The sequence below is a fragment of the Rattus norvegicus genome, chromosome 7, assembly GCF_021556685.1.
Source record: "Rattus norvegicus strain SHRSP/BbbUtx chromosome 7, alternate assembly SHRSP_T2T, whole genome shotgun sequence".
NCBI lineage: Eukaryota > Metazoa > Chordata > Mammalia > Rodentia > Muridae > Rattus > Rattus norvegicus.
In genome coordinates, this window is record NC_141540.1 from 122,767,357 (window position 1) to 122,788,821 (window position 21,465).

General features: G+C 50.6%; 2 protein-coding genes across 8 annotated transcripts in view; one reads left to right on the forward strand and one right to left on the reverse strand.

Annotated features, from left to right (window-relative positions):
- Positions 1-21,138, forward strand: L3mbtl2 (L3MBTL histone methyl-lysine binding protein 2). Of its 6 annotated transcripts, none has more exons than XM_087556880.1 (17): positions 1-90; positions 2,475-3,486; positions 3,918-4,051; positions 5,337-5,460; positions 6,010-6,089; positions 8,979-9,096; positions 9,689-9,823; positions 10,307-10,395; positions 14,543-14,774; positions 15,165-15,241; positions 15,565-15,669; positions 16,452-16,599; positions 16,933-17,015; positions 17,345-17,579; positions 17,961-18,026; positions 18,987-19,097; positions 19,763-21,138. In XM_087556880.1, the coding sequence occupies exons 3-17, from the start codon at positions 3,929-3,931 to the stop codon at positions 19,873-19,875; spliced, it is 1,839 nt and encodes a 612-aa protein (XP_087413006.1). In that variant the 5' UTR covers positions 1-90; positions 2,475-3,486; positions 3,918-3,928; the 3' UTR covers positions 19,876-21,138. The 6 variants fall into 6 exon arrangements, with proteins under 6 accessions (XP_087413006.1, XP_087413005.1, XP_087413008.1 ...); XM_087556879.1 differs by having other exon boundaries at positions 2,475-2,944; NM_001033695.2 differs by having other exon boundaries at positions 48-90; positions 2,475-2,712; positions 19,763-21,133.
- Positions 18,513-21,465, reverse strand: part of Chadl (chondroadherin-like) — a 12,369-nt gene continuing 9,416 nt past the window's right edge. The window contains exon 6 of one of the 2 annotated variants that reach the window (XM_087555276.1): positions 18,513-19,171. In XM_087555276.1, coding sequence (XP_087411402.1) covers positions 19,145-19,171 — 27 coding nt within the window. In that variant the 3' untranslated portion in view covers positions 18,513-19,144. The remainder of the gene's footprint in view (positions 19,172-21,465) is intronic. The other variant, NM_001432133.1, reaches the window with a different exon arrangement.

A 21,465-nucleotide genomic window follows, 5' to 3' on the forward strand; every position in this document is an offset into this window, starting at 1 on the left:
GGAGAGCGGTGAGGGCAATATGGCTTCCTGCACCTGGTGACGGTTGAGGAAATTGAATTTGGTATCATGGAGAAGCCGCGGGGCACTGAGGTAAGAGGGTAAAGGGTTCAGTCCAAAGGGGGAAAGGGAGCCCCGAACGCCTCACTCGGAGGACGCGGAGTTTAGCGATGTCTGGGTGGTGGAGAGTTGCAGGGTTGATAAACTGAGGTACGGAGTTTAGTCCGGGCCGGAGGCTACAGAGGTTCCTTTTGGTTTGATGACGAAGGAAGGGAGGCAACGCCTGGTTTCATGATTCTGAGCTTTAGGATTGGGCGGCCTGTCCCTTCCACGCGGGAAGTAAAGGGAGGGAGATCAGAGTTGGTTATTATTCCACGCGGGGAGCGTTCACGTGCAGGTCTCCCAGTGTACTCACGGCCATCTTCTTTAGTGAGGGCTTAAAACAGCCTTTTGGATTGACACAGCTGGAAAGTGCAAGAGGTTGTCACCAAGAATGTCAGTTTCCAAAACTCTGTTATGCTTTATGTGTGGCACAGCAGCCGATGACCCACCGCATCTTGCATTTGAGGTCTCCATTTCCAAGCGGTCATAATTGCTAATTTTTATTGAGCACTGTTTTGAGTGTTTTACGTTTATCATCCCTTCCCAGAATATTATTAGTGGTATTATCCTCATTTGGTGGAAACTGAGGCAATGCAGTTGACTTGCTGTGGATCATACAGCTAGGAAGCACCAGAGATCTCATTTGAACCTTGGCTCAAAGCCTCTTTCTCCTTACCTTTGTTTTGCTCCCCGCCCCTCCCTCGCCCTCGCCCTCCCCCACCCCCCACTTTTCCACTACAAGTTAGGTACGTTTTTATGTAGCGTCCCATCTCTACCTCACATTCTGTGACCCGTAGGTGAGAAAATTGAGTCCCACAGACCTTAAGATCCTTAGCTGATTGAAATAAGCTAAGCTCACGGCTGTGGTGCATACCGCTATGCAATTAGTCTCTGGGAGTCATTTGACTCAAAGCCTCCTTGGGATAACCTGGGTCTCAATTTTCTCAGCCTTTTTTTTTTTCTTTCCCCCTGTTTTCCTTTTTGGAAGAAAACAGGTTTATTGAATACACTGCAGGGGACAGTAGGCTAGGCATCAGCAACAAGAGGGCCACTGCCAGCCTTAAATTTGTTTCTGAATTGAAATCATTTGGATGTGCATATACAGAAGAGGGAAGAATGAGTTTCAAATGCCTTCGAACCCATTGAAAAATGTTTGAGGTGCTTAGGGTATTTCCACATTATTGTATAGATCTCTGATCCCTGGCATAGTTTTTTGACCCAGTAGTGGTGTGTAAGCAATGTTTTTTCAATAGACACTGTACTTTGAAGTTGGAATTTTGCCCTACACCCAAGCCATCAATACAAGAGGTCCTGGTGCTGAGCAGAGGCTCAAACCAATCACAGCTTGCAGTTAGCCACGCAGTCATTAGAGGAAACAACCCATTTTCCTTCCTTCCTTTCTTTCTCTTTTTCCTGTTTTGGTTTTGATTTTCAGGGAACTTGTTTTGTAGACCAGGCTGTCCTCAAACTCACATAGATCCGTCTGCCTCTGCTTCCTGAGTGCTGGGATTAAAGGCATTCACTACCACACCTGCCTTTTTCTTTCTTCTTCTTCTTCTTTTTTTTTTTTTTCTTTTCTTTTTTTTCGGAGCTAGGAACCGAACCCAGGGCCTGCGCAGGCAAGCGCTCTACCACTGAGCTAAATCCCCAACCCCTTTTTTTTTTTTTTTTTTTTTTAAAGAGGATCTATTAGCCAGATGGTGGTGGCACACACTTTTAGTCCCAATACTCGGGAAGTAGAGGCAGGCAGATCACTGCATTCAAGGTTGACATGGCCTACATAGCTAGTTCCAGGGCTTCTGAGAGAAACCCTTTTTTCAAAAAGAAAAGAGAGAGTGAAAGGGAGAGGTGGGAGTATGGGGGGTACTAGCTGTGTAGACCAGGCTGGTTTCAAGCTCAGAGTGATAGGTCTACCACAGAGTGCTAGGATTAATGATGTCACCACAATACCTAGCCGCCTAGAAGTTTTATTTTTTTTATTTTATTTTTTTTTTATTTTTTTGGTTCTTTTTTTCGGAGCTGGGGACCGAACCCAGGGCTTTATGCTTCCGAGGCAAGCGCTCTACCACTGAGCTAAATCCCCAAACCCCTAGAAGTTTTAAATGAATGTTCAGCACATATGCATGTATGTATGTATGTATGTATGTATGTATGTATGTATGTATATTGGTTTTTCATGACAGGATTTCTTTGTGTAGCCTTGGCTGTCCTAGAACTAGCTTTGTACCAGGCTGGCCTCAAACTCAGAGATCCACCTGCCTCTGCCTCCCCACTGCTGGGATTAAAGGGGCTTGCCACTGCCACCCCAGCTCATAGTGGGTTAGCCAATTTGTAACCTCTCTTGTCAAGCTGAGCACGGATTGTTTTCCCACTAGGAGACGCCATCTTCAGAGCCAATGGAAGAGGAGGAAGATGATGACTTGGAACTCTTCGGAGGCTACGATAGCTTCCGGAGTTACAACAGCAGTGCGGGCAGTGAGAGCAGCTCCTACTTGGAGGAGTCAAGTGAAGCAGAAAATGAGGATCGGGAAGCAGGGGAGCTGCCCACCTCACCTCTGCATCTGTTCAGCTCTGCGAATAACCGCGCCTTGGATGGCAGTGGTTCTGAGCCAGGTGCTTTCACAGTGGCCTCAAAGAGAGAGAGGAGGCAGGAGGCTGTGGAAGAATCGGGGATGTGGGCGGAGCCATCCAGACTGTCCTTAAGGGTCATTTTCTCTCTGCAGTCTGGTTTCCAAGTCTTGTTCTCCAAGTCTTGTGTTTGCTCAGCGCTTGTTAAATTCCATTCTATGTGGACTAGGCTAGGCAGTCCCCGAGTCTGGATCTGAAGACAGTGAGACTCAGTGGTGTGAGTACTTTTGAACAGAGGGACAAGAGGTAGCTTGTGGGCTGCAGGCTGGCAAGTGGGGGTAGGGGATGTACAGGATAAAGTGGTCTTCAGGTCAGAAGGCAGGTGCAGAGGTGGGCAGAAGGGAGTGGCCATGAACCATCTGGAAGCCAGTTGACTTCAAAAAGATGGTGCTTGGATGGCTGCTAGGCCCTGTGTGGGGGTGTGCAGAGTGGGCAGTGTGTCCTTGAAAAGAGGCAGGCTCCAATCTTCAAACAGCCCCTCTGTGCCTTCCACTGGCACTGGTGGGCCATGCGTCAGCTTTCCTTCCGCTCATCCTGGCTTTTCCTATTTTACTTGTTCATCTTTCTTCCTCTGTCTTCTTCCCGCCCTTCTCTTAGGAGCTGAGAGTCAGGACTAGCAGGGGTCATTAGGGAGAGCAGCTGAGCCCAGGGGCTGGTGTAACCCTGGCTGCAGGTTAGCCTCATCTGGGGAGCTGGAAAAGCCCTTCAGATGGTCATGGCAATCTCCAACCACAACACTGTTTACAGAAGGCTCCTCAGGTAACAGTGTGTGGTCAGACAGTGCCGCTTGTGCACTTGCCCCTGTGAGAACAAAGCTGCAATATCTATTGAGGGACTTGGGCACCTATCCTCTCGTCACGATCTTTGCTAAAACTTGCCGACCAGATTCTCCACTTATTCATGTGGATTCCCAGTCTCATAGCCCCAGCCCTAGATACAGAGAGAAGGAGGCGCATAGATGGGGTTCCAGCTGCTAAAGAGACTGATGGTCGAGGAGCAGTTGAGCCTACAAAATTGAGGGCAACACACAGTGATACTTGCTCTTGGAAGAGAACGCCATATACTTTCTCCTCCTCTCTGCCGACCTCAGAGCCTAGCACTCACATGGTTGATGTGGTGCTCTGGAATTTTGGTTTTGTTTGACTTAAAGTAATTATGTCAGGAAGTCACATGCTGAGTTCTCTTCCTAGCTGTCTGTGAGATGTGTGGTATTGTGGGCACCAGAGAAGCTTTCTTTTCAAAGACCAAGAGGTTCTGCAGTGTCTCATGTTCCAGGAGCTACTCTTCCAACTCCAAGAAAGCCAGTATCTTGGCTAGACTTCAGGTGAGAGGGCCACTTACACCCGTCTTGGGCCTGGAAGCTGAGCTGGGGCCGTCATGTGATTGGAGGCAAATGGCTTAGCCAGCTTGGGGATTCATTCCTAGAGGTCATCTGGGGTTCATGAGACCCTGCCTCAAAAAGTGCCCCCCCATTTATTTATTAATTTAGATTTTATTTTTATGTGTATGAGTGTTTTGCCTGAGTCTATGCCTGTGTACTGCATGCTTACAGTGTCTGAGAAGACAAAAGGAGGGTGGCAAGTCCCCTGTCAAGTAGAGGCAGTTGTGAGCCACCATGTGGGTGCTGGGAACTGAGCCTGGGTCCTCTGGAAGAGCAGCCACTGCTCTTAACCAGTGAAGCCATCTTACTAGAACCCTTATTTTATTTTTGAGACAAGGTTTTGCTGTGTGACTCTGGCTGACCAGACTCGCCCCAAACTCACAACGATCTGGCTGCCTCTGCTCCCCATTGCTGGGCTTAAAGGTGTGCTCTCCCACGCCCAGCAAGTCTTATTTTAAAAGGCCAAAGCGTTTGGTGTCTTTGAGGAAGTGGTTCTCAACTTTCCTAATGCTGTGACCCTTGAATACAGTCCCTCAGGCTATGTGGCCCCAACCATAAAATTATCTTGATTGCTACTTCATAGCTGTGATCTCATTGCTGTTAGGAATCATAGTGTAAGTATCTGATTCACAGGATAGCCAATAAATGACCTCTTTGAAAGGGTCACATGGTCACATTCAATCCAAAGTAAGTTGAGAACCACGTCTTGAAAGTCAGACTTCGTGCAGCCATGCCTCTGCTTAGCTGCTGTGTTGCACAGGTTCCTCCCCTTTATCACTGGTGCGTAATTATCTTGTATAAGTGAGCATTCCCTGGGACACCTGATGATCGGTCCGCAGAATGTTCTCTCCATGGAGCTGGGAGCGTGGAGAGAGAGGACTGACTGCAGTGAAAATGTCAGGGAGAGGCTCCTGGAGAGGTTGGAGGCCTGAGTGACTCGCGTCTGCTATCTGCAGCTGTGCTGACCGTCCTTCCGTAACCGTCTCCTGAGGGTTCTCACTCGACATTACTTTTACAGAAGAAACTCAAGCCTGGAGATTAGATAGCTGCACCAGACGCTTAGTCACTCTGCTTCCTGACTCCATGGTGGCTCATGCCTGGAGCCCCAGCCTTCAGGAGGCCGAACACAATAGCTGCAAATTCCAGGCCACTGTGTCTCAAAAAACAAGGCAAAGTAGCAGCAGACTCAGGTTCTGCCCACAGCCTGCACACTCTTTTTGCCCTGCAGGGAAAGCCCCCCACCAAGAAAGCCAAAGTCCTGCACAAAGCAGCCTGGTCCGCCAAAATTGGAGCCTTCCTCCACGCCCAGGGAACAGGACAGCTAGCAGATGGGACACCCACAGGACAAGACGGTGAGACAGAATCCTGGGAAGGGAGACGAGCATGCGGATGGCCAGCTGGGAAGTTTGGGGATCCAGGCCAACAGTGAACTGTCTCTACCTGCTGGCTTTTATGGAAATGGCCTGGACATTCCCCCGTCACACAGACACCAAGAGTTAGCTGCTTTACGGCTCTTTGGATCTGTCTCCATGGCTTCTCCCTGGTGCAGAGCAGGTCCAGGGTGTGTGGAGCAGGTGGGAAGGTCCCCTCATTTTCCAGGCATAGTGATTTCTGAGCCCCAGAGAGGCTGAAACTGCACTGTGTGGCTGCGTGGCAGTCGCCGCTCCTCCTGCCTGTGCTAAGTAGGTGTGGCCAACGACTGGATGCAAGAGAATCATTTTAACCCCAGATCCGAATTTCCCTTTCTGTGGAGCAAAAAGGAGAGAAGTCTCTGGGTGCTTCACAGTCCTGATGGCCATTAGTGGCCAGGGACTTGTTTCCAGAGCCCCTGGGGCCTCCAGTTCCTGTCCTAACATGGTTGCTATAGGTACCCGCCTCAGCTCTTCCTTTGTACTCTGCAGCTCTAGTCTTGGGGTTCGACTGGGGGAAGTTCCTGAAGGATCACAGTTACAAGGCTGCTCCTGTCGGCTGCTTTAAACACGTGAGTGTCCTGGCCTTGGAGGGGAGAGGTGGGGATGGGGAGGTGGGGACAGCAGGCTGCCTGCCTCACTGCTCCCTCCCCACACCTCAGTTGAGTTAGTCTGAACAGTGGCCAGAAATCCGCCTTCGTCTTGAAGGCCTGGAGTTGAGAGCACTGGCTGCTCTTCCAGTGGTCCTGAGTTCCAATTCCTAGCACCCACATGGCAACCATCTGTATTCCTACCATGGGTTCCTATACCCTCTTCTGGGGTGTAGACACAGATGCAGACAAACACCAATATATGTGTGTATAATTATATACATACATTATTAGACATAACGTATTATGTATATATACACATAACTATATATACACATACGTATATAATAGTATGTACATATACCATGTATGTCAAGTGTAGTGGCATGTCCCTTTCATCCCAGTATTTGAGTGGTAGAGACAGGTATATCTCTCAGCTAGTCTGGTCTGCAGAGTCCCTAGATCTGAAATTGCCCCTGGTTTTTGAAGGGCTGATTTACACAGTAGAGTTTTGGGTGATTTGAAATCAAGGGTGTTCTTTTTTTTCATTCTCCATGTTTTGTTCCCACATTAAAATTGTCTTCTTTTGTTGTTGGTGATGGTGGTGTGGATGGTGCACACTTTATTCCTAACACTCAGAAGGCAGGGGCAGGTGAATCTGTAAGTTTGAGGCCAGCCTGGTCTACAGAGAGAGTTCCAGGACTGTCAGGGCTACACAGAGAAAATCTGTGTACAAAAGGAATAAAAAAATTGTTTTTGTTTTATTTGTGGGATATTTGTTGTATGTTTTATTTCATTTTTTAAAAAAAATTTTTGTTGGGGATTTAACTCAGCGGTAGAGCGCTTGCCTAGCAAGTGCAAGGCCCTGGATTCGGTCCCCAGCTCCAAAAAAAAGAAAAAAGAAAAAAAAAGAAAAAGATTTATTTATTTTATTATATATGAGTATACTGTTGCTGTCCTCATACACACCAGAAGAGGGCATCAGATCTCATTACAGATGGTTGTGAGCCACCATGTGGTGCTGGGAATTGAACTCAGGACCTTTGGAAGAACAGGCAGTGCTCTAACCACTGAGCCGTCTCTCCAGCCCCTGGCTCCACATTCTTTAGAGGTGGAGGACTGTGATGGCTGTGAGCTGCTGCTGTGTGGGTGCTGGGAACTGAACCCTGGTCCTCTGCAAGAGCAGCAGTGCTCTTAATCCCTGATCCTCTTCAGCCCTGCTTTTGGTTTTGAGGAGTTGGTTTTTGTTGTTTTAATTTTGGTGTTTTGTTTGTTTGTTTGTTTGTTTGTTTTGGCTTTTGGTTTTCGGCTTTTGAAGACAAGACTTCTCTGTGTATCCCTAGGTGTCCTGGAACTCACAGAGATCTGCCTGCCTCTGCCTCCACTACACCTGGACTGATGTTTTGGTTTCACGTATCCCAGGCTGGCTTTTAACTTACTATGTAGCTGAGGATAGCCTTGTACCCCGTGCCTCAACCTCCCAAGTGTGTGTCAACACGCCCATCCTTCTACTGGTTAACTCTCAGGTCCCAGTTCACCTTTGCTGGCACTAGGGATTACTTGCAATTTGACTATGAAGCTGCACTCTCAGCCCTTGTCTAAGGCCCTTTCTGAAGCCAGACACACTCCAGTGGGGGCTCCTCGTTCTCCCTGACAAGTGAAGGGTTGAGGCCTTGTTTGTATCTTTGGATGAGCTTGAAGTCAAGAACTGAACAGTGCCCAGCAGCTGTACCTTGTGCTAGCCTAGAACATCTACAGCAGGGCTGCTTTTGTCTATAACTTTTTTTAATTTAAGACAGGGTCTTATAGCTCAGGCTGGCCTAGAACTCACTATAAATACCAGGCTGGCCTGAAAGCAGTCCTCTGCCTCAGTCTCCCAAGTACTGGCACACAGATGTCAGACACCAAGCCCAGTTTCTTTTTCCTTTCAATCCCATTTCCAAAAGCCTGGCAGAAGGCCTCCTGAGACTGTCTTTTGACCTCAGTAAGCCATGCTTGGCCTTCCTGGATTGTCCTGCTTGTCCTGTGCTATGACAAGTTGTTCCTAGGTCCTACTGTGTCCTTCCTCTGAGTTGCTTATTGTAGGGAATTAAATCATATTTAACACAGATTCATATGCTCTGTACAGAGCTTGCCCTGTGTGTCTGGGCCACTCCATGTTTCCTCAGGTCTATGTGAACCTGTCTACCTAGGGATATGGATGGTTTCTGGTTCAAGTCAGGTCTGAGTGTGGAAAGTGATGCTTTTACTAAAGGAGTTTCAAGTTCCTGTTGGCAGCAAATCAAGGATTAAGCATTGGGAAGGAAGCCAGAAGCCACCCAGAAGGAAGGGACTGGGTCGAGCGTGGATGTTGTTCTGCCAGCCCTGTGTTTGAGCCCAGGTTGAATGATGTTAGGGAGGAAATGTCTGTACTAAGACACTTGTACACCAAAATGTCTACTCTGGGGCTGGAGAGATGACTCAGTGGTTAAGAGCACTGACTGCTCTTCCAGAGGTCCTGAGTTCAAATCCCAGCAACCACACGTGGCTCACAACCATCTGTAATGAGATCTGATGCCCTCTTCTGGTGTGTCTGAAGACAGCTACAGTGTACTCACGTTCATGAAATAAATAAGTAAATCTTTAAAAAAAGAAAAAGGTCAGGAGCTGGCCCTGCAGTGATGAGAACCAGGTCTGTGTCAGGCCCTCCCGGGGCTCTGCCTGGTGGTTAGCTCCCCGACTTCCATGCTTCTGGACAGTGGGCACGCCCTGTTCTTCTCTTCAGTCGTCGTTTTCTGCACTGTGCATGATGTGAAGTGAGGGTGCAGAGGATAAGAGGGCTCAGGGTGAGGAACTAGCTCCTCAGCCATCAATGCTGTCATCGCCACACAGGTACCCCTCTATGACCAGTGGGAGGACGTCATGAAGGGGATGAAGGTAGAAGTCCTCAACAGCGACGCCGTGCTCCCCAGCCGGGTGTACTGGATCGCCACTGTCATCCAGGCAGCTGGTGGGTGTTCCTCTGGCCAGAGCAGGTCTGGAGTTTGTCTGCCATGTGTCATATCTAGTGGGTGGATGGTGTTACAGGGTGAATGGGTTTCATAAATCAAAACTTCAGCCACTAGCTTTCTTTCCTCTTCTTGGAGATTCTCCTCCTTTACATGAGAGGACTAAAACTTGAAAGTTGATTTTGTTTTGTTATGTGTTTGTATGTGTAGTTGGCTGTTTTTGCTTTTTTGAGACAGGGTTTCTCTGTGTAGATGTGACTGTCCTGGAACTCACTCTGTAAACCAGGCTGGCTTCAAAATTAGAAATCTGCCTGCCTCTGCTACCTCCTGAGTGCTGGGATTAAAGGCATGCCCCACCTCCACCATCTCCTTTTCTCTTTAATAAGGTTCATTCTGGGGATGAGGCGGGTATAGAAATCACCAGCCCAGAATGCTAAGAGTACAGCACGGTGTTTTGTTCTGCGTGTCGGGGACCCCACTACCCCAGAAGGAGTTCCTGGAGTAGGAAATGGGGAGCCTGGCTGGTGCTAGAGAAGAAGGCCTGAGAACGTGCCTCTCACGCCACCTTCAGAGGTCCCCTGTCCTTCCTTTCAGGGTACCGGGTACTGCTCCGATATGAAGGCTTTGAGAATGACGCCAGTCATGACTTCTGGTGCAACCTGGGGACTGTGGACGTCCACCCCATTGGGTGGTGTGCCATCAACAGCAAGATCCTGGTGCCTCCACGGAGTGAGTCAGTGAGAAAGCTCCCATGCTGCTTCCTGTAGGGCTCTGGGCAGAAGCCTTCCCTACCCAGTCTCGAAGTTTGGATTTATAGTGCCTGTTTGTTGGTCTTGTTTATATATATAAACTTTCTATATATATTTACTTTATGTGTATGTGTGTGCCTGAGTGAATGTCTGTTCACCATGTGTGAACCATGTGTGCAAGAGCCTGAGGTCAGAAGGTGTTAGATCCTTGGAGCTGGGGTTACAGATGGTTGTGAATCACCATGTGGGTGCTGGGAATGGAACCCATGTCCTCTGGAAGAGCAACCCGTGCTTTTAACCATGGAGCCATCTCTCCAATCCCAGAGGCTGGTTTTATAAGATGCCGTCATCAGTGGCCTGAAGTTGCAGAACTTAAATAGTTATGTCTGTGTAGCTGATCTCTGGGTTGGTGAAGTTAGTGTTAACTAAGTCTATGTCACCAGTTACTGCCGTGTCTCTGCAGCCATCCATGCCAAGTTTACTGACTGGAAGAGCTACCTCATGAAGCGGTTGGTGGGATCCAGGACACTTCCTGCAGATTTCCATATCAAGGTCTGGCTGGGTTCCCAGCTCGTTCCCCTCCTTCCTTCCCTCCCCACTCCCCTCTCACTTCCACCCCTCAGTTTTTCCGTCCTTCATATGACCCATTTTAGGCATTTGCTTTGTTTTTGTGGTTCTGGGGGTAGGACCTAGGGATTTCCATACACGAGCACTGTGAGTAATGCCCTAGTTTCCCATCATAAAACTCTTCTGTGACCCCTTGCGCAGGCTTCAGCCCAGTGCTGCTTCAGGTGCTGGGCCACCTGCCTCCCTGCCAAGACCTTGGTCCACCATATTAATCGTGTTGCTTTGTCGGCCATTTGGATTTTAAAATCTCCCAGATTCTTGCCTTGCTTTTAGCATTTTCAGTAGTGTCTGAGGTTTCATTGCTGTGATAAAACACCGTGACCACAAAGCAGGAAATGGTTGATTGTGTTTATGCTTCCACATCGTAGTCCATCATCCAAGGAGCTCAGGGCAGCAGCTCAGGGAAGGAACCAGAGGCCAGAACTGGAGCAGAGGCCATGGGGGACGACTGTGTCCTGGGTCGCTTTCTCTCACAGTTTGCTCAGTCTGATTGCTTGCTTATTCTTTTGGGTTTCCCCAACCCCAAGATAGGGTTTCTCTGTGTAACCCTGACTATCTTGGAACTCACTCTGTAGGCCATGATGGCCTCAGAACTGTAGCTCTCCCTTCCTCTGCCTCCTGAGTGCTGGGATTACAGAGGTGTGCACCACTGCACGACTTGAACCTGTTTTCTTACAGCAACCAGGAACACCAGCTCGCATGGCACTGCCCACAATGGGCTGGGCCCTCCCTCATCAATCATGAATGCACCTTAGACTTGCCACAGCCCAGTCTGTGGGGCAATTTCCCCATGGAGTTTCCCTCGTCTAACTGACATTAGCTTGTATTCAGTTGACATAAAGCAAACTGGGCAACACAAAGTAATCACTCAGAGATGGCATTATGTGCTGGTAAGAGACTGCACTATAGGCTGGTCATGGTGGCACATGCCTTTAACCTCAGCACTTGCAAGGCCAAGGCAAGGGGCAAATGGATCTTATCTTGAGTCTATATTATGAGTCCAGGTCAGTTCACGTATCTAAGTTCAATTCCCAGTGCCACATCTGGCAGCTCAAAACTGTGACTCCAGTTCCAGGGGACCTGATACCCTCTTCTGGCCTCCACAGGTACCCACACACGTGAGTACACATGAATAAACATCAATTAAAAACCACACTGTGGGAATACAAGGGAAATACATATACATGTGTAGAAGATATATATGTATGTTATATATAGTATACATATTTTTTTCTTGCCTAGATTCTCCAACCTGGTAGGAGTCATGCACCAAGTAGTGATAAAAACAGCTCCCATCTGAGCTGGGGCTCTGCACCCATCAGTGTGGACATAGCAGTTCAGCCAAAGAAAGCTACTTTGGCTGGATATGGTGGCACAGTCTTTAAGTCCAGGACTTGAAATGTAGAAGCAGAAATAGATGGATCTCTGTGTGTTTGAGGCCAGTGTGGTCTACATGACAAGTTGTAAGTGAGCCAGGACTCTACAGTGATCCTCCTTCATAAAAGAACAAAACCTTAGAAAGCTGCTTTACCCGACTGAGGCATGTGTACGTAGTAACCGTTTAGCAGAGACAATCCAAGGCTCACAGAACACTGTCTCCCACCTCGGTTCCTACCTGGTGGACCTCACTGGGCCATCTCCCAGATAGGTACCTGGGCCAGCTTTAGGCCTCGTGCACACGGCCTTCAAGGAGTCCTTATTAGGTTGGGTAGGCTTCCCAGCAGGATGCAGGAGTGTGGAATACTTGGTGCCAAGACAGGTTCTCAGAGGAGCAGGCTTTTGGATTGTACCTGCATGGATGCTGTGGAAGCCAACTCTGAAACAAAGACCTTTGAATTTCCTGGGTGTTTGTGTCTTCTCTGTTAGCTTTTCCTCTGCTCCACATTCAGCCAAGTCGAGCTCTGTCTCCTGTTTCCCCCTTGCACAGTTGGCAGATTTAGGGATGGGGCAGTTGGCTTCTTGCTTAGGCAGCACTGTTACAGGTGGATGAGGACGGGTGGTGTGGCCCACCAGGCCTCCGCTTTCCTCACACTCACAAGGACGTGGGCATGTTCCACATGGACCAGTCTGCAAGGCTGTGGTGATTGCTGTCTGCCCATCCTGCTTTGCACTTTGGAGGGGCAATGTGTAGAACGGGACTACTAGTCCCTGGTTGGGGCAAGAACGAGATGCTGTTGGACAGTACAGGATTGCAGACAGGCTCACTGGGAAGCCTTGGCCGCTCACTGCCTCAGAAGACTTGAAGCACTGGGCCGTTACTTTGCCAGGTGCCTCTGAAAGCAGGGTGGTCGAGCAGAATGGGGTGGCTTGCAGAGAATGCCCCAGACATGGTCCTTTGACTGCTGTACAGTAAGTGCACAGTATGTGGGTTGGTGTCAGCCAAGGCAGCCTCAAACTTGTGATGTAGGTGAGGGGCTGCCCTTGACCTTTTTACATTTATTTATAACACATGGTAGAAGTGTCATGACAACCGTGTGCATCCCAGGAGTTGACCTCAGGTCTTCAGGCTTGGCAACAAAGTTCTTTTACCCACTGAACCATTTAGCAAGCCTAACCCTGAACTTGTAACCCTCCTGTGTCTGGCTTTGAAGTGCTGACATTGCAGACAGGAACCACCAAGCCCATGCACTGTGATATTTCAGGGGTTTTGCTGTTTGAGACAGGGTCTCTCTATGTAGTACTGTCTGTCCTGGACGTAGTCTGTAGCTCAGGCTGGCCTTTAACTCAGAGGTCTGCCTACCTCTGCCTCCTGAGCCCTGGACAATTAAAGATGTGCACCACTATGCCCAGCCCACAGTAATGTTTTGTTCCTCACCGGGCCTGGTGTGTCTGCATGCATTCATCCTTTCATTCTCTTGCACAAGAATGGGCCTTAAAAGGAATGTGTTAGAGAAGGCCAGGTAGCATAAGTGGCTTAAACCTTACAGGCCCAGACCTGTGTTTCTCTCCTAGATGAGCTGCTGTCACTGTGGTTGGTGGCAGGAGGTAGTCTAGTCTTGAGCTTTGGAAAGGCAAGGTCTCTGGTTTAGGATACTGGATTAGCTCTTCTTGTAACCTTGGAAATTGTCCCCTCCGGCGTTTTAGAAGCAGCCCTGCTCAGTTTGAGCATTGGTAGGCCAGAGCTGCTCTTGATTCCACTGCATCCTGGTGCTAAAAGCCCTACAGCCCACCCTAGATACAGACATCTTGGTTGTTGTCTTATGCTTTGTGGACTGCTGCTGTTAAAATTCGCTAAGCCCTAGGAGTCACATATGAAATACATATTTAAAAAGACAGTCTCCACATAATCTAGGCCGACTTTGAACTCCCTGTGATCCCAGGTTGGCCCCTACCTCTTGTATGCTAGGATTATAGCTACAATACCACTGGACAAAATCTTCCATGTGCTGCCATAGAGGACCAGAGGCAGAAGAGAGTGCGAGGTGCCAGGGGTCAGCAGAGCTGTGAACGCCCAGGCTGGATCCAGAACTAAGTCTGCCTACACTTTTCTAGGTCATTTGAGTTCCCTTGGTCTGAAGTAGATTTCTGGGATTTCCATCACCCTGACTAGCTGAGATCTGGTGAGACGAGGTACCCACTGAGAACTGTAGGCCTGCCCACTGTGCTATTCTAAGGGATTGGGGCTCAGGCAAGACAGGAGGGCAGAGGGACTCTGAGATTTCACCACCCTTCCCTGTCCCCTCTGACTCTTAAAAAAAATATATAATTTTATGTGTATAGGTGATGTTTGGCTGTATGTGAGTATGCATGTTGTCCCTTGAAGGCCAGAAGAGGGCATTGGGTTCCCAGGAATTTGAGTTATGGAAGGTTGTGTCAGCACTGGCAATCAAACCTGTGTCCTCAGGAAGGGCAATGTTCTAACTGCTGACTCACCCTACAGCTCCTCCTTTGCTTCTCTTCAGTTTGCTTTGGTTTTTCAGGACCAGGGTTTGTCTTTGTAGCCCTGGCTGTCCTGGAACTCAATCTGTAGACCAGGATTAAAGGCCTGCGTCCCCACACTCAGCTCCTGCTGACAGCAGGGATACAGGACTGGGTAACTGAAGCAGACGCACGCCTTCTTGTGTCCCTGCAGATGGTAGAAAGCATGAAGTACCCTTTTCGGCAGGGCATGCGCTTAGAGGTTGTAGACAAGACTCAGGTGTCACGGACCCGCATGGCTGTGGTGGACACAGTAATTGGGGGTCGCCTGCGGCTCCTCTATGAGGATGGTGACAGTGATGATGACTTCTGGTGCCATATGTGGAGTCCCCTGATCCATCCAGTGGGTTGGTCACGGCGTGTTGGCCACGGCATCAAGATGTCAGGTCAGTAGAGCCTCTGGCTGGTAAGACTCCAGGCTTAGCCTCCCCCTAAAGATGAGTGCGCCTTTGCTGCACCTCACAGTAGTGCAGTGAAGTGCACTATCATGGCTGCCCAGCAAGTGACAATGTGGAGAATCAGAGAGGCCAGTGACTCAGGTCACTCAGCTCAGTCTGAACAGCCAAATTGCCTTGTAACGCAGATGGTATTGGCACAGTGCCAGGACCAAAGAGCGTGCATCCCCTGTGCTGAGTCCACACTACTGCCCCACGGTCCTCTGTTTCCCTGTTAGGAAGCAGGTGGGACACAGCTGAGACCAAGATGGGAGAAGCATGTGATACCCAGTGGCATCTTCAACTTCCTTTTCTTTTCTTCTTCTCTGTCATCTCCCCTAGAGAGACGATGTGACATGTCTCATCACCCTACCTTCCGGAAAATCTACTGTGATGCTGTTCCTTACCTCTTCAAGAAGGTGAGGTACAGCCTGTGGGCACTTTTCCTCTGGCCGTACTCCTTCGTTGGCATCTCTCTGGGACTGACCCTTGTCTCTTTCGTAAGAGATTGTTGTTCCACAGCCCTAAACATGCTGAGAACCGTAGGAGAGGAGATTGAAGCAAGGACCCATTGCAGCCCAGTTCAGCTTGTCACGGCCTCCTAAGTTCTGGGATTAATAGGCGGGCACCACAGCACCCAGTAGGACTGTCCTTTGCCCTCTGTTGCCATCCCAGGCCTGCAGTATCCGAAGGATGGTTCCTTTGCCTTCTCCTGACTCCCTGATTGCTTCATTCCTTTAAGGTCCGAGCTGTCTACACAGAAGGTGGTTGGTTTGAGGAAGGAATGAAACTAGAGGCCATTGACCCTCTGAATCTGGGCAATATCTGTGTAGCAACCATCTGCAAGGTGAGCCTAGGCTACCCTTCCGGCCTCCCGCATGGCTGGCTGAGTGTTGGATGGCACAGCTCTGCACCCACTGTAAGGTCCTTGGAGCCCTGACCCTGCTGCTCATATCGCCCTTAACTTCTGTGTGGTGGAAGGAGACTGTTCCTGCTCTTGGCTCAGAACCTTCATGGTAGGGTTTAGACTAAATATCTAAGCCTTGTCCGGTGTCAGGTATAAGCATAATGCTGACCCCTCGTGAAGGCCTTTCTGCCACTAGTCCTCCTTTGCTTGCCCAAAGCCTCAGCCCAGCTTCTTGCTCCTACCTGCCATCACTGCTGCAGCCTACGGACACTGTATTGTCCACCTGGCCACATGTAGCTGTGTCCAGCCACATGCTATCTACATACTCAGGGCCTGGGGGCAGTAAGGCAGGTGCAGCCCTGGCTGGCATGGGTTGACCAATGGTGGAGAGTGTACACTGTTCCTGAGTACTGGGTGCTCTGCCAAACTGGGGTATTTTGGCATAAGGCAGAATTCAGCCATCCGTTTGGATCCATGTCTCGTGTCCAATCATAGCCACCTATTTGGAGGGTTTGCAGGTGATGACACATGCCATCCATTTCCCTGTACCCTCCCCTAGGTTTGGTTTTATTTTATTTAGTTGCATTTATTATGTGCATGTGCATGGAAGTCAGGACACTTTGTGGTCGTTGGTGTGTCCTTCCACTGCATGGGTCCTAGGGTTGGAACAGGCTATGCAGGACAGTCTTTACCCTTTGAGCCATCTTGCTGGCCCCTCCTAGGTGCTCCTGGATGGTTACCTGATGATCTGTGTGGATGGGGGGCCGTCCACGGATGGCTCAGATTGGTTCTGCTACCACGCCTCCTCCCACGCCATCTTCCCAGCCACCTTCTGCCAAAAGAATGACATCGAGCTCACACCCCCAAAAGGTAAGACTTCAGGATGCAGTCACAGCCCAGATCCCTGATGTGTGGCTGTGGCATGGGAGAGAGGAGGGGCCTCTCCAGCCACCACTGCCTTTGCACTGCCTGGGCTGACCCAGCTGATGTATAGCTGGTGAACAGGACTCCTGTGTGTTAGGGCCATCCAGGAGCTGTGCAGCAGGACTGTCCTAGAGGAGGGGCCACGCTGGAGAGAAGGGTGGCTGCAGACTATGCTGGGACTCGGCTGCAGGGTCCCCAAAGTGTGTGTTCTGCCCTTAACCCCCAGGTCTTACCTTGTGACTCTTGCTTCCTCACTCCTCTTCACACTCTCCCCTCCAGGGTATGAGACACAGCCTTTTGACTGGGAGAGCTACTTAGAAAAGACCAAGTCAAAAGCAGCTCCAGCGAGACTCTTTAACATGGTGAGGAGACTCCAGGGCTGGGTTGGGGAGTCTGTGGCAGCGGCGGCCAGGGACAGTTTCAACCCCTCCTTTAAGTCTTACTGCTGGGATCAGTAAAGCGGCTTCTAGAAAACTCTGTGATGTGGAGACTTGCTAGGCCACTGTGTGGACTGGGCCCTTCTCCACAGAGGGAGTGGCACCTGAGAGTTGAGTGGAATTGCTGTCTGAAGGAACCTCTTCCAATGGCTCTTCTCCCTCCTCTCAGTTCTGCCAGCCTCCTTGCCTACCTGGGCAACCCTGCTGAGGCCTAGCACTGGCCAGCTGGCCAATGGCTTCCTTCTCTCAACCAGGACTGCCCCAACCATGGCTTCAAGGTGGGCATGAAGCTGGAGGCTGTGGACTTGATGGAGCCACGGCTCATCTGTGTGGCCACCGTGAAGCGAGTGGTGCATCGTCTCCTGAGCATCCACTTCGATGGCTGGGACAACGAGTATGATCAGTGGGTGGACTGCGAGTCCCCCGACATCTACCCTGTTGGCTGGTGTGAACTCACCGGCTACCAGCTCCAGCCGCCCGTGTCCGCAGGTAGGATGGGGTTGCCCAGCTCAGAGAGCTCTTGGGTACTCGTCACCTGGCTTTCCCCTTCCTGCCATCTGCTCCAGCACATGCCCAGCATCCTCTGGCATGAGACCGAGAAGGCTCCAGGCTGCTCTGAGCAGAGCTGTGTGCCCTGCCTCTCCCCTGCCCTGCAGAACACCCTCCTTCATCTTGCCCACTCTGTCCTGGGCCTGTCCTGTGCACCCAGATCCCTGGAGCAGACCTGGTGACAAGGGAGTGGATGGAATAGCCGCTCTCCCGCCCCTCCCCCATCCTGTTCTCAGTGTCCCGCCAGTGCCCTCATAGGGAGGTGTCCTATGACCGACCTTTCAGAGCTCTCTTCTCATCTCTTGTTCTTTCAAACATTAGAACCAAACACACCTCAGAAAGGCAAGGATGCCACGAAGAAGAAGAAGAAGCAGTTTGGGAAGAAAAGTAAGTGAAGCACGGAGCATGGCCTCTGGCTGCTGCCCATGCAGTGCTCCGTGCTCCCCTTGTGTTTCCTGGAACTTGCCGCACGGGGACCCTGTGCCTTAGGGGACACAAATAGGAATGTAGTGTGTGCTGAGGAAATGGCTTGGTGGCACTTGAGGAAAAGAGAAGGGGTTCACACCCTTTCCCTGCTGCTGCTTGTCTGAAGCAACCTGACCATGCTGCTTCTGAGGAAAAGGCAAAGAGAAAGAAACCCACCTCCTCCTACACTGCCTCCTGGCACAGCTGGTCATGGGCCTCACCTGCCTAGTGTGAAAGGCAGTGCCACAGCAAGGGCCTCAGGCAGAGAAGAGGATATTCTGCAGTGAGACAGCCACAGCAGGGACTCGGGGTCCCCGGGTAGGAGTGGCATTCGAGTTGAGACTGTGGTGTTCAAAGTGGGGGCCTGAACATGCCGTGTTCCATTTAAGAAATCAAACATCACCAGGCAGTGATGCACACGCCTTTAGTCACAGCACTCGGATGAGAGGCAGCTGTGTCTCTGTGAGTTCAAGGCCAGCCTGGTCTACCAAGCAAGTTCCAGGACAGCCAGGGCTACACAGAGAGACTCTGTCTTAAAGGGAGGGAGGGAAGGAGGGAGGAAGGGAAAGAAAGAGAGAGAGAGGGAGGGAGGGAGGGAGGGAGGGAAGGAAGGAAGGAAGGAAGAAAGAAAAAGAAAGAAAGAAAGGAGGGAGGGAGGGGGGGAGGGAGGGAAGGAAGAAAGAGAGAGAGAGAGAGAGAGAAAGAAAGAAAGAAAGAAAGAAAGAAAGAAAGAAAGAAAGAAAGAAAGAAAGGCAAAGTATCCATAACTGTGTTGACCTCAGGCCCCTGGTTGCTAAGGGGCACTGAAATGGAAGTCCAGGTCCATTGGCCTGGCCCCACATTGCCAGCCAGCACTAATGCTAGGTTTGGTTTTATTCATAGGGAAAAGAATCCCGTCAGCCAAGACTCGGCCCCTCAGACAGAGCTCCAAGAAACCCTTACTGGAGGACAACCTTGAGGCTTTGGGGGTCTCGGAACCAGTTCCTGATGACAGTAAGAGCTGGTGGGCTGGGTTGAGTCGGGGACAGGCTGCTCCATTCTCAGATGTAGTCCCTTTGCTTCTCTACCTGGACACAAAAGAATAGAGTCAAGTTTGAAGGGGATTTTCCAGGCACCAAACAGTTTTCGAACCACTGGACTAGAAAAATCTCCTTACCACCCTCCCAGCTCTGAACTGAGAAGTCTCCTCCCAGCCATGTGTCCTGACTTTCCCACTCCAGCCCTTATACCCCATGCTCACTAGCGTGGGTAGCAGGGTGTCTGTGGGGTGCCTCTGCTGGCGGAGGCCTGCTGGCCAGGACGTGCCCGGGCCTTCACTCTCCCTGCAGTCTGTGGGGATTGTGTACCACAGCACACATAGCATCAGCCATATTTCAGGGTGGTTCTCTCGCACCCTAGGGTGTCCATCAGCCATCAGCTTGGCTGCAAGTGCATTTATCTCACCGGCTGTGCCTGCAGCCTCGCCCTCTGTTGCTGCTCCTGGGAGGGGGAGGGGAGGAGAGGTTGAAAGTGGTGCTCAGGCTCCCTGCTTCCTCCAAAGCTCTCTAAAGGAGGCTAACTTCCTTAGCAGCCTCCCATCCCACCCCCAGGCTGGCACACCTTCACACACTCATTCCCCGCTCTCTGCCTCCCTCCCCCCCCTCCCTCCCTCTCCACAGTCATCGCTGTGTGTGTGAAAGAGGAGCACCAGGACCTGCCCTCGCCTGACAGGTCACCCAGTCCACTGCTGCCTCTCCCCACCGAGAGTATCAAGCAAGAAAGGGACAGCTGAGACTTCCCTGGCATCAGCCTGGAGGCTGCCTGAAGCCAAGCCTGGTCACGAGCAAAGAGGGGGCCGGCTTTACTGTTCTGCAGCAAGTGTCCAGGGCCTCCCTCCGCCCTCTGCACAGGCCTGCTGACAGGTCAGCTTGAGTTCTAAGCTGGCACACTCATTGCACCTCAGCACACTGGAAAACGAGACTGATCCCCATGTGTCTACCCAGGCGAGTGGTGGAAGTAAGGCTATGGAGCAGCTGTAGGTGGGCAGCCCATGCTGACGCTGGGTGTGGACATAGCCACCTCTGCCCAAAATAAATTGAGCATCCTATACCTCCTGGGGGCACCCTGCCTGATGTCCCAGGAGCCCCACTGTGGCAGGTGATTGACCAAGGTAGTGGGTTTGAACTTTGACCTCAGGGATGGCAAGAACACTGACGTCTTTCTTAGAGGGAATGGTTGGGAAGACATATAGGGACCTGTGGCCCTAAGGGAAACATGGGCCAGGCTGCCTGCTGTTGGGCACAGGACCAGACAGTAGTTGACCCATGCAGTCTGGGGTGCTGACTGAGACCATCCTCTAGAGCTGAGCTTGGGTTGGACCTAAGGTTTCCATTCCCCTGCCTGGTCAGCAGGGCCACTGCTCAGCATACCGTCGCTACAGTGTTGGCTTTTGATTTCCCACTTAGACACTTTAGTTGTTTTTTTTTGTTTTGTTTTGTTTTGTTTTCTGGAGCTGGGGACCGAACCCAGGGCCTTGTGCTTGCTAGGCAAGCACTCTACCACTGAGCTAAATCCCCAGCCCCTAGTTGTTTATTTTTGAGACAGGGTCTATGTAGTACTTGCTGTTCTGGAGCTTGAGATGTAGCCCATGCAGATAAACTGATAGGGATCCCCCTGTCTCCGCCTCCTCGTGCTGGGATAAAGCTGTGCGTCCAGCCCCCAGCTAGACACTTTGGAACTGGTGGTGTAGCCCTCAGTATCATCTTGAACACCAGTTGGGGCTCCTGCAGTGCCCTTTGTGCTTCACTGGGTTTTGGACGAAGCAGTGAGGCCCCTGCTTCCTGTCATGTAGTGACTGTAGTGTGCTGCGTGACTATCTCGGTCAAGTCCCGTCAAGAAGATGAAAGTCCACAGCAAAAGGCAGGTTCGATTCCCAGTGCCTGCTCACAGCTGCCTGTATCTTGATCTGCAGGGGACCCTGTGCCTCTGGTTTCTGTGGATACAAATGTGTATGCCCTTAAAAATCATTAAAAAAAAAAAAAAACTTTGAAGAAAATAGTATCGGATGAGTCGACCTGGGCCCCTACGAGCGGATATTGGAGAAAGGTGGCCCAAGTGTGCCTTTAGATGTCTTAAGCATGAGGTCTCCTGACAAAAGAGGGTGGAGCTGGATGTTTGCCCTTCATTCCAGGCCTGGCCTCCCCAGACTCCCTGTCCTTCGATAGATGAGCAAAGGGAGGCAGGCTGTGGGCTCATTTGGTAGAACTTCAGAGCTGGGACTGACTGGGGCTTAGGCTGCTTCCCCTCCAGATTCTTGTTATTCCGTTAGAACAACAGAAACAAGCTCTCCTACAGCCCAAGCCAACCTCAGCTTCTGACCTCT